Genomic DNA, 12,825 nt, shown 5'->3' with positions numbered 1-12,825 from the left:
AGCAACCACTGACTGCTTGAATTTTGGCTGTGTGAAAATCATCCCTGGTTTCTTATTGAAATGCATTCCCTCTGGAGCTCTCAATAACCTACAAGGCATCCATTCATCAACCCACTGTTGGGATTTCCACCCTTTTAAATTCTGGCCTAAGCTTGTTTTTCACCAAAAGAACCTCGCAAATAGCAGCAGCCCTGCAACACATCCAGTCCTATAGCAAAAACAGCTCACAGCAAAAGTGCGTTCTCTAATGGAGTCATCGCTTTGCAAATGCATGCGTGTACAAGAGAGCTGCAAGCTGTGCTCAGCATATTCTATTTATAAAGATGGCTGACTCAACCAGATAAAATAAACCCAGTAGATTAATTTGCTGTGAACAAATTGCTCAGCATAATACAAAGCTTAAAAGCTATTTAGCTGCTTTGCAGTTGATAAGAGGCAGCTGGCTAGGTCTCCTGTGATGAAGAGACAGCTTCCATTAAATTCTTCAAGATACTAAAATCTTCTCCTTGGTATTTTTTAGGAAAAAAACTCATAGCTTCTCACTTGTTTTTTCACATACTCCTTAAGCAGACTGATTTTTACTAAGGTACAGAGAAGTCTGCCTAAACAAGACCGTCAGGATTTGGCATAGCATAAAGAAACGTTCATTACACCGTGCTGTGCAGAAATCTCTCTGTGTAATGTATTAATGCCAGCTCTAGGGAATTTCACAAAGAAGAAATAGGACTGAAATGAAAAACACAAAATAGATTTATCCTAGGTAAGATGCCTAATGAGTTTCCTGAGGTTTAACACTGGAAGAAACTTTCAGGCTTAAAATCACAGGTAATGTTATAACGCAGATCGCATTGATGTGCTTCAAGTCGCTTGCTGACAAGCAGTCTTCAGACTAGTTACCACTTTTCAGCTACAAGTAAAAACAGTCTCACCATATTCAGTAACAACCATAATTACAAGCACCACCAGTGGCATTATACAAAAGCCACATTAAATAATATTATCACTCTGCTGCCATTCAGGCTAACCTAAGACTGTAAGAGAAACTAAGAAACTGCCCAAGTATGATCACTCCCAAACAGATTCTCCACTCCTTAGAAATAGACTGTGCCTACTATTAATATGTGGAGAGTGGAAAAAATTACAGCAATACTGGAGACATTTAAGCAGCCATCACGTACTACCACCAGCTGTGCACTGGACCACAGTACTATCATTCTTGTTGTTTCCTAAATGCAATAAATGAACAAATTGTTTGACTACAGCTTTGAAAAGTAAACATATCTTAGAACAACCTGGTTTTCTTTTCTTTTTCTCTACGCTATCCCTGTAAAAGACTTTCAGTTAGTAAAGATTTACAACTACAATGGTATAACCTACCAACTCTTTAAAGCTAAGATTTTGTGATTTAGAGGATAGAAAACACACACACAAAAAAGAGAAAATATCTTGGTACAAAGGAAAAAAGGAGCAATTTTTTAGAAGGCATTTAAAAAGGAAGCAAAAGCCACCACTTACCAAAGGTTCTGTCACATTTTCATTTGCTTGCACTGTAAATGCAGAGGTATCCTAGATATAGAAATGAAAAACAATGATGCAAAAATACTTGAGATGGGATATTTGTAGGTGTCTATCAAAGACCTGATTTTTTTAATGGTTTATTCAGGTAAAGTCATTAGTAAATTCACATAGAATAAGACAACTTAGATAATTTGAATAGGTATTAAAAATAATTATTAGTTAAGCGTACTTAATATTAAAGACATTCCTTTTTCAGTTATATATTCTATACTTCTAAACTGTTCAATGTTATTAAAGGCAGCAAAAAAATCCATTCATTAAATACATTCGAATTGCAAAGATTTTGTTTCAGGCACAATGCACTTCTAAGTTGTGAAACTCAACCTTTTTTTGCAATGACATGTGCCCGTGCCTGGGGAGTACGCTAGCTCTAAGCTACTTAATGCTGGGCTTTTATTTAGTTAGTAACTATAGTAATTACACATATAAAAGTTTACCTGCATTAAGAAGATAGAAAAATGGACATGCTTTCCAACATCTTGCCCATTCAGAACCAATTAGTTCGCAAAATATTGCTGGGCCAAATAATTTTTTCTACTGCGGTGGGGGCATCAAATTTTGATTTCCTCTGGGCAAACATTTTCCCATAATTATTAGAGGTAGCAGCCTTCTGCTTTGCCCCTTCCTTATGGATTCTTTACTAATTTAAATGTTCTGGAACAGAACTGTTAAGCACTGGAAGACTCATTTCAATCCTTGTATACACTCAGCCTTTTTGGGTACTTTTCTAACATGGTGTACAAGGTGTGCTGTGGATGAGCTAGTCTATAAAAGGATGCTGGAAATTAACAAGGGTTATCCACCTGAAATATGGGATCCTGGCACAGCCCTGGAATTTAAAAGCATAAACATGGTATCTTCATGTGCTGAATCTCTGTGATGCCTAATACAGAGTCTCACCATCAGCACAGCAACAAATGAATAATTTAGGTTTAACTTTCAGATTAAAATATATCTTATATGAAAATCAAGATGCATAAATAAATAAAACTCATATATACACACACAGAGACACTGAAAGTATGTGCAACTGAGGAAACCACGCTTTATAGGATTTGGGGATTGTGAGAAAAACCCACAAAAGAGCACAATAAAAAAGCTAAATCAGTCTTTGTAGGAGGAAAAAATAAGTCCCACTAAGGTTCTTTTTAAGGATTTTTGCTATTAGTTTCAGTCAGGCCGAGAATACCAAGAGTATTAGCACCATTCTAGTAACACCTAGGAATAATTTCTGAGGAAAAGGTTTGGATCCGAGTCGGTATAACACTATTGTGTATGCAGAACAGATTTCCTGAAGTTGTACAGCCAGTCCTAATCCCTCCTAACAGTACAGGAAAAAAAAATCTCAAAATGTGTTATTTCTCACCTGTGCAAATCCATTAAATGCTGTGCTGGATGCCTAAGTAGAAGTGAAGATCAGAACAAATTATCATTTTTTTACTAGATCAGAACATGAGTAAAAACATTTTTATTTGCAAAATAAAAATGTAGGCCAGACATCAAAAAAGAAAGAAAGAAAGAAAGTAAAATTAAGGGTAAGGCAGCAAGAAATTTGACGACAGTGTTATTTGGTAACAGGTGTCACAGGCTGAAAGAATACAACAAAAACAAAAAGCAGAGGAACTTAAGTATTTTTATAAAATAATAATAAAAAAAGACTAGGTGCACTTAAAGTTATACAACCAAAACACAAAACCTGCGAGACACAAGGTGCCTTCGCAGTTCAAAGTTTCATTCACTGTTTTGAAACGCATTTTTGTCAGCCTGCTTCATTACATGGCTGAGGGGCACCACACTATGAGCAGTTGCATGGCAATCTTTCAAAAAAAGAATAGCGCGGGCTTGGGAGGGGCAGTGGGAAACACACAAACGGATTGTTTTTAAACGACAAGGTTATGCATGACCTAAGGAACTCTTTGTCTAGACTAGGCTACACACTGGGGTAGGTACCTCTTCTTTATCAGCCTCAATTTCCTGGTACAACAATCCATATCTCCGGTTAGCAATTTCATCTTCAGATAAATCTGAGTTGTTGGTCTCATTGTCTTTAGGGCTAGTTGAACTCTCGGTGCTAGCATTTCTGGAATTTCCCATTTGAAACAGAGTCAAGGGTCTAGCTATCTCCTTGCTCGGTCCAGGATTGCTAACGCCTGCCTGCTCCCCAGGCAAGCCTTGTTTTACTGGTGCCTCCTGACTTTTATTGCTTGTGCTCACACCGACTTCTCCCCAGGTGTTATCAGTCCCTCCTAGGTCTTGTGTAGACCATTTATCACTAATGCCTAACCAAACATGTTCCATGTTACCTTCCTCTGAGTCTTGCTGCTCGGGGAAAAAGGGCCAATTATCCAGTCCATTGGCTTGGCCATCTGACAGATTAGAAAAACCCCACGAATCATTAGTAACTGTTGGATCCCAGTTTGCCAGCCAGGGTTCTGTTTCCAAGGCTTCAGGAATACCACCGCTACTAGGGTGCTCTTCAGCGACTGCTGCTGCTGCCCTACCTGTCACTTGGTTTTCTGCATTATCTAGGCAAGGATTACCACAGCTTGTGCTAGCAGCATCAGCTGTCTCTGGCAGCAACGCCCACTCTTTTTCAGCAGCAGACTGACCTTCAGCAGCAGCACTACCATTTGGGAGGAGGCTGATGCTATTGTCTTCAGTTCCTTTATCAGACTCTTCTGTACTGGATAATTCAGCATCACACAGAATGTTTCCAGTATCTGTAGGGTCCTTTTCTGTGTGGTCAGTTACTTCTAGGTCAACATGTGCCCTCAAGTTTATATGCTCCATGGATGTACTCTCTCCAGTACCACTGTCAGTTTGGTCTAAGCCATCCTCAAATGTCCTTTCACGGTCCTGATCCGAGATACCAAAGACTCTCTCAGGTTCAGCACCAGTGCTTTCTACAGTTTGACAGTTGTCCACTACTATTTTGTCCCCACCTTCCAGCTCTGTGCTCAACAATGGTATTTCTCTATCTGTCTCCTCAATGACACTGACCCATTTGAATTCTTCTTCCCTCAGGTTTTCTAGACTAGCACCACTCCCAGCATCCCTATCGCTATCTTCCAACTCATATAAATTTTCTGCTTCTGTGCTGACTACCATTTTGAGATCTGATTTTGCTAAACCCTCATGAAGTTCTGCCACACTGTTTCCTTTCGTTTCACAACCTCGCTCTTCCAGTTCCTCTGTACCTTCTACCTCCTTGCAGTTAACAGCTCTGGTTTCTACCTTTTCACTTGGCTTGGCACCTGCCCACTCGTCTTCCTCCCGCTCTTCCTCTGCCTTTTGCACATCACATGGGAGGGGTTCATCCAACAAGCTATCAGTTCCCAGGATGGGTGTCTCAAAACTGGTTATGTTCTCTAGAGGCTGATTGGTCACCACATCTTCCCATGGAGCATTTTTGGCGTCCAACTGGTCCTCCAGTGAAGTCCTCTGGTTTTCGTTTACAGAAGCTGACCCTGGTGCAGCATCCTCCTCCTCACCTACAGCAGGCCAAACACTAGCAGGCAGAGTACCCGTGGATTCACTTGAGGTTTGCTCTGCCCCAGGGAAAAGCAAAGAACCGCCTGCAGTAATTTCCTGGCTGACACTGGGTGTGCTAACATCTAGGCCCCAGTTGAGTGAACCTAGATCAGTTTGAGATCTGTTAGTATCTTCTGATGACCCACTGTTTGGGGTTTCCTCCATGACCAGGTTACACAGGGAAAGACTTTTTGAAGAATCAGGCTTTAAGCAGACAGAAAAGCAAAGAAAAAACACAAGATGAAAAAGATAAAGGCGGACTTGATGAGAAAACACAAAATTTATATTTTACTAGAGCAGTTTTAATTTAAAGAATGAAAGTGACTAAATTAAGCTGTTTAAGGAAAGCTATGTGGTTTGCAACATTTGGAGGCAATAGAGTGCAATGTAAAAGAGCAGCACTGATAGACAAAACCAGAAAACTATTACACCACACTGATTAAAGCACATCTCTAGGAAGGTTGCGATTTTGGGGGAAGGTTTGCTTACCGGCTGCACCAACTCGCTGCTTGTCTGTATAGCAGAAAATCATACATGCAAAACACAGATAAGAAGAACAGGATGTACTTTGTTAGAGCAGCAGTTGGTTAATTGGCAGTTCTCTAACCAGCAGCAGTTACCAAATTGATGTGGGGAAGGAGTGGTGGATCCGCTCCTGCCACTCCACAGAAGACTAATCCCAGGTCCCTTCCAGCCTCTGCATTACATTATAAAATAAGTTCTCCACGTATGTGGAATATTTATCGCACCTTGCTTTTTTTCTGTAAGCCACTGACAATTTTATTGCAGGAACCCTATTACATCTCATTTGAAAAGAGGGGTTGCTCTGGGAAACAGTGACCTGAGAAGCAAACAATGCATGTGCCAGTGGAGCTTACTTGTGTTTACACTAAGGCATCACGGCATCACTCAGGCAGTGCAGAGAGCCCTGAGCATGCAGCTCCAATTCTCCATCACCCTGTGACATGCAGAGGCATTTATATCCACACAGAGTATGGCATCAAGTCACAAAGCCTGCTGTCTACGCTGCCACTTTGATCAGATACAAATGCTGCCAGGAAGATCAACTACTCCGTGCTCAACTTATTAAGAGAAACTCAGTAAAAGATGGAGTATCCCTAATTTCAAACATTCAGCTGTGAAGCTCACTACTTTGTTCTTTTTTATTCTAGAGCAAAGAGGAAACTAATTAATATTAACAAGCTACAAATAAAACCATGTGAAAGGCAGACATCGATAAAGCTATCTAATATAAGTTCACACCAATAAATTCAAAACATTTCTGGGTTATTTTAGCTAGTCTAGATATTGGCAGCCTTGAAATTTTGGCTAGCCTACAGACATGACTATTTTTTTTAGGTTTTATTTAACCTTTCCCAATAGAAAGAGATAGGCATTTAATATACATTATATATGCCATGTGTTCACAAAACAGCTCTGCAAATCTGAATGCATGAGAAGCATCCACTTATTACTGGGCTGGCTGAAGCTGCAAAAGGTCAAAAATGAGTGTTAACAGGCTTCATGTCAAGTCAGCCCAGCTATGAACATGACAAAGTCAAAAGAAAGCTCACAAAAATGAGTTGTTTCCTTCCTGCAGGGAAGATTTGGCACAAGGAGGAAGGATTCATGCAGTTTCCTCAAGTAGCAGCTTCTTTTTTGAATTATTCCAATTAATCATATGCCCACAAAGGCAAGTTAAATTCTCTCTGCACTCCTGAATTTTGAGAAAATGGTTGTCCACTGGGTTAAAGTTCTGAGGAACTACACCTTCAGATAATTAAATCAGGTGACCAGCATCCATTCCATTCCTACTGTCTAATAACTGTAATTTAGGCATGATAATAGAAGCAACACATGCTTAGCTATAATGATTGTGAATCTTATTAGCCTAGATTTCTGACATAATTTAGGTTTTGTAGGGCAAACAACAGAGAACATTTTTTGTTGGTGGTGGTTTTAAAAGATTCCCAGTGGCATCATATACCTGAAAGTGTTTGTCACCGTCTGTCAAATCTTTATCTTGGCTTTTGGTAAAAGCATAGTAAATCTGAGTCTAGAGTATTACGAAATCAGAATCAGAGAAACATCCCTATTCACAATGATAAATGTCAGGCTTACCGTCCATAGATCCCATGGCAATGTCTGAAAAAAAGAATAGAAAAAAGAGGCTCTTAGAAAAATACTGTTCATATACTGTCTGTTCAACTGTGCACATTAACTAAGGAGAGAGACTTTATTATTATGGACATTTATAACACATATTTCATATATTAGTGCATGTGGGGGGAGGTACTTATCTGCATAATACACTTTTTCGGTTAAATAGGATGGGCAGTACACAATGGATTGTGCTATTTCCCACTCCTAAGTAGTTGTTGCTTTCCAGCAGACTCATACTGCTGTGGGCTTGAGTAACAGCCAGATTCTGAGCTGGTGACTTTATAATTTTCAGCAGGTATAGGAGTCTCTGCAAGCTTTAAAGAGCTTTTACTCAGTTACAAATGGATCCAGCTATCCAGTGAGACGAGTGGGCTTTCTCATAACTCTAACACCAGGAGGGAAAATGGCATGATTTGGGGGAAAGAATACAAGGAAGTTGACCATTTTTTTCATTTTCTTGTATAACCTGTTAAATAATAAATGTTAGTGACCTCTCAGCAGAAGAGCTGAACATACAGATGAAAGAAAAGCAGCAGATTTCATGCCAAGTATTAATTTCCCACTGCATGAGGAGGAACTCTGCTGATTGGTCCCAAAAGCTGTCTGAGATGCTTCAAAACTTATCTACTATATTCAGACCTAGGTTAAAGTCCACGATAAACAAAACCTAAAGACGCTCATAAAGTAAAATGTAAAGCTGTTCCTGAAATATTTGCAAAGGTTAAATGTGACATCTAACATTTGCCTGAGACAAAGGGTTGTTGCATTTAGCTTCTTTTCTTGCCTGCTTCTTATTTTGTAAGGACGGAACAGCTCTTTGAACAGCTTCTGCTTTCACAAACAAAAGAGACTGTAATAACTCACTACTCAGATACGCAGCAAATTAACATCAACAGCCATTTCTCAACCAGCTTAATTTGATTTAAGCCTAGACATGTGCATCTTCTGTGGATGTAATTCAGCAGTGTACCTGACTACTCTGCTGTAACATTATTACCTGAACGCTCAAGCTTTAAGGAAAAATGATAGGTCTGTTCTTATAGCACTAACTGGTACAAACCCTAGATGTCCTACTGACTTCCATGAAAGGAGAGACTGCTCATTTTTCATTTTTTCCTTTTCCTTTCATTGCTCATGAGACTTTGAGCATGAGGGGAATGGAACAAATTGAGGGAAAGGTGAGACAGACCCCAGCTAGCAAACAGGCGATGGCCAGGCACGTTTAGAAAGGTCACTTCTAAATCATGCTTCTGATGCAGCTGTAGAAACAGAAAAGCAAGTGAGGAAGGGCAGACTGAGGGTTACTTATTGTGGTCTGGTAACCCTGGCAGAGCAGTGGAGGGAGGTAATTAGTTAAATAATCAACAGGGAAGTCATGCCAGGCTTCCTGAGGCGCCACAGCACAGATGACTACTCCTGTCTTCACATCACTACTCCAGCAGTTTGCTGAGGAAAAAATATCCGTGACTGAGACAAAAACTACACACATATAGAAATGCATATATACTTAAGGCTTTCATCTTAACGTCCCTGCAAGGTAGAAAATGGCTCTCTAAAGACTGTAGCCACAGGTTTCATTCTATGCTGCCATAGCAATGACCTGCCACATCCAGGGTGAGACTGAGACCCAGACTGCAGGGCTGTCTTCCCTCCCTCTAAAAACACAGTGATCTGACTCATCCACATGCTCTTGTGGATGCGGACCACCCCTTCTCATATACCTGTGGTGGGAGGAAAGGTGAAAGGACAGGACAGACTGAAGGTGCTCAGTTGAATGCTTCCTATGCATCTAGATGAAAACTTACAAGGTACTTTTCTACATGGAATTATATTCTGTATTTCATGGTAGACTTGAATCTAAACCAACTCTTCTTCACTAAACTAATAAACTCTTCTACAATCTGTACAATATGATGTCAGGACAAATGTGCTCCATCACAAAAGTTAGATGTCTTTGGTTTAATGATCCCACTGCTCTAATCAGCATTATCACAAGACAAGCTGAAAAGGGAAGAGTTAGCAAAGTCACAGCCAGAGTTTTCTGTCACTGCTGAATGCCAAGGAATTTCCTTACTCTTTCCCTTCCCTGTTTAGAGGGAGCAAGAGAAATAACAAGATGCACACAGCCTCTGCTATAATTAAACACTTCTCCTAGCAAACCACAATGAGAAATTTCAGCTAAACTTCGGAGTGCTGAAAACAGAGTTTTTTCTGACAGTGCATAACCCATCAGAGATCACTACAGATCTCATTACACAACTAGGACTGCAACCAAGTAAGAAAATTAATTAACTGAGGAAGAGATCAGCAGAGAACCAGGATTATCTCAGCCTTAAAGCTTCTTGTCTTCTCACTCCTTTCCCAGTGCTGCATTCCTGAACAGCTGATTAGTCCTCTCATGTCTCACAGTACAAGCCAGGTTAGTAAGAGCCATGAGGATAATAGGTTTTGCTAACAGTGTGTTAATATTGTTTCCTTCTCTGTGTACAACACAGGGCTACAGCTCTGCTGGCCAGAACCTCCCTACTGTACTATCAGCCCTATTATGGGTAGTGATGGCAAGTTCTGGGTCTTAAAATAGCAGGTCCCCTAGGGTAAGCCAAAGAAAACCAGCAACGTGACATAGCAACCTTTTTTTTTTTTTTCTTCTACTTTTCTTTTTCAAATGGCTGCAAGAAACTACCATAGCAAATAGTACCATAGAATGGAGAATTTCTCTAACACAACATCCTTAAGGAAATATCCTATTCCATCCTCTCATTTTCCTTGAGGTTAGGTCTAAAATAGATTTATAAAAGCAAAACCGCTCAGATCTTATCCACTGCTTGGTACAGAAACTTCATCATAGCAAAGCAATCCCATGCTGACTCCACGAGACCTAGGTCCCCTGAGGCATCCTTCCAGACATGAAGAGTCAAAGCCAAGTCAGAAAAATTGCCAGAAAAACAGGCGCTGGAGAATTATAATGTTCACACTAGGAGTTATTCTAGAGATGGAAAATAATGGCATGCCAAAGTCAAGGCCTAGGTACCAGCAGCCATACTCATTGGCAGACATCTCATCTTACCTGCTGACAATTTCCTCTCCTTCTAGCACACCATCAAGTACAGGGCTACTGAAGGGGAAAAATTGTACACAAGGCAAATCTTTGCTACCAAACACAGCATATTTCATTGTTATGCTTCTGCCACCTCAAGGAAAAGAGATACCTGAGACATGGGTGAATGAGTAACTCCTGTTGGTGCAACTTCTGGCTTGAAAGGGTCGAAGTCCAAATCTAGCAAAGATTCCACTTTCTTAGTTTCAGGAACTTCATTCTGTTAGAAGAGAAGCATAACTCTTGAAAAACTCATCTTTCAAAAGCTGCCCTGGGCAGCAAAATATTGAGAGGCAAAAAAAAAAAAAAAAAAAAAAAATAATCACAGACTTTCCAGCTGTGGTGTAAACCAGGAGGTGAAGAAGCTCTGGAGACTTTCCTGAGCTTTAGTGTAACCCTTAATTTTATTTTTATGAGCTTCACTCTTATGATGCCTTTGTTTTCTCTGCAGTGCAGCTTTGCTTTTTCAGGCTAAACAAACTGCAGTGCTTTCAGAGAAGTGCGGAGTGTTCACCATTTGACTGTGAAGGCCCTTTTAAAGTGCTTTTAGATGGACACCAAAACTAAAAGCTACATAAAGGGCACCCGATGTCCATACATTCTAATAAGTGACTCTATCCCTGAACACAGACATTTGTAAAAAGCCAATACAAGAAGGACATAAATGCATTTGATTTAAATGTCAATTCTGAACACGAATACCAATTTACATTTAATGCTGCCCTTAGCTCAAAACTTTAGGAAACATCTTACATAAGACTAACTAAATCTCGCTACACTGATCTGCTCTTACAAAACTGGATTACACGGTAGAGTCTTTTTTTGTTCACAATTAATGAATTAGCCAAGGCCTCTGAGGTCACTACAAATATATATATTGTTTCAGTGGGCCTTTCCCACTGTAAAGTAACACGAACAAATAATTAGCATGCTTCAACACAAAAATTGAATTAGCATGAAAAAGGAGCTGAGATTTAATTATCACTAATGATAAATATTCCAGGCAGGACTCTTGGTTTTGGTTAACAAGGCTAGTACTGCCTACTGCTAGTTGTTCAGCATTTATTAAATAGCAAGATAAGCATGTTTTTTGATGTACAGAATACGTAGACAGAGTTCATTAGAATGCTATTTTAAAGCGTTCAGATTGGAAACAGTACCATGGGAAATTATTAGTATGCATACATTCACATATAATCTTACATAAGAATGGTAAGACAAGGTCAGACCACATAGTTCCATGTCCTGCCCCTGACTGTGACCAAAGGGTACACCAGGGGAAGTCCACAACAACAGGGCAGTCATAAGAACAGCAAAACCAGGAGATAACAATAAAGATGATGATGATAATAGTAAAATAAACCACCAAAGCCTTTCTATTACTAAAACATTTAAGAGTGTAAAGTTTCCAAATTAGCGTTACTATTGGTAAACAGACGTTCAGGTGTAGGTGATTAATGACTTCCATGTGCCATGGGACATTTGAGCTGTCTGTGTCACCTGAAGACATGGTCAAAATAGCTCCTCAGCTCCCATGTTAGGAGTGACAGACTGACCTGGAGCTATTCTGTCTGGAAGAAGAGCACCAGGGGTGATGTGAGCGGGGTCTACGCCAGCATGAGAGGCACAGGAGTTTGGCTGCTCCCTGACTCCTCCAAAGCAGGATGGCAGGTGGCAGCAAAGTTGATGAGGGCAGGAGTGGAACAAAGAAAAGGCGGTGGTGGTCCATGTGGCACAGAGTTCAGCTGGGGACCTCCTTGCCATCAAGCAGGGTGAATGTAAAAACATTACATGTGATGAAAGACTTTGTGGCAAAGTAGTCTGTTGAGGATTACATACAACAGGATAGAAAACATGTTGAGGAAGCCCCTGAGATGCAAATGGCTGGAGGCTGGGAGACTATAGAAGAAGGGGGTATAAGAAGTACCAACTTTGCTTCCTTTGTTCTATGTTTTTCCCCTGGCCTCTGCATTTGGCCACTGGTGATGACAGATTAGTCTGACACACTGAAGCCAGTGCTATAGCCTCACACTTTAAAAAGTCAAAACCAAAACCATCATGAACTAGCATGACATTCATTCAGCCATTCCTTTGATCTGATGGATTTAGGTCTCATCACATACTCCCTTGAGGCACTGGCACACATACGGCCATACAGCTCGATGAAAGAAACAGCATTAGCTAGCACATAATCTGAAATGAATGGAAATGGAAAAGTTAATTATCTTTCAGTGAGGTTTGAGAATGAAGTTGTTATTTATGAGGACTGAATCAAATCAATAGGAGTCTTAGGCCATGCATGATGACAGCTAAGGTATCTGCAGTGACAGGGTGCTAATCACTGACTGCAAAAATTACCAGTAACTGTTACCCTCAGACCAAAATGAAGAGAATGCTTGTCTGTGTAACTTTAGGAACACAGGTCCAAATAAACATAAAGATTAATTGAGGTATCA

General features: G+C 40.2%; 1 protein-coding gene across 1 annotated transcript in view; it reads right to left on the bottom strand.

The window, feature by feature from the left end:
• AMPH (amphiphysin) overlaps window positions 1-12,825 on the bottom strand; it is a 161,033-nt gene that overhangs the window by 35,531 nt on the left and 112,677 nt on the right. Inside the window, exons 13-18 of the mRNA XM_080383237.1 lie at window positions 10,482-10,589; window positions 7,231-7,254; window positions 5,599-5,622; window positions 3,529-5,313; window positions 2,945-2,977; window positions 1,516-1,566 (exon numbers count right to left, since the gene is read on the bottom strand). Of these exons, the coding sequence (XP_080239363.1) occupies window positions 1,516-1,566; window positions 2,945-2,977; window positions 3,529-5,313; window positions 5,599-5,622; window positions 7,231-7,254; window positions 10,482-10,589 (2,025 nt within the window). The remainder of the gene's footprint in view (window positions 1-1,515; window positions 1,567-2,944; window positions 2,978-3,528; window positions 5,314-5,598; window positions 5,623-7,230; window positions 7,255-10,481; window positions 10,590-12,825) is intronic.

The sequence above is a fragment of the Falco punctatus genome (assembly GCF_963210335.1).
Source record: "Falco punctatus genome assembly, chromosome: 4".
Taxonomy (NCBI): Eukaryota; Metazoa; Chordata; class Aves; order Falconiformes; family Falconidae; genus Falco; species Falco punctatus.
This window is presented reverse-complemented; position numbering and strand designations above follow the sequence as displayed.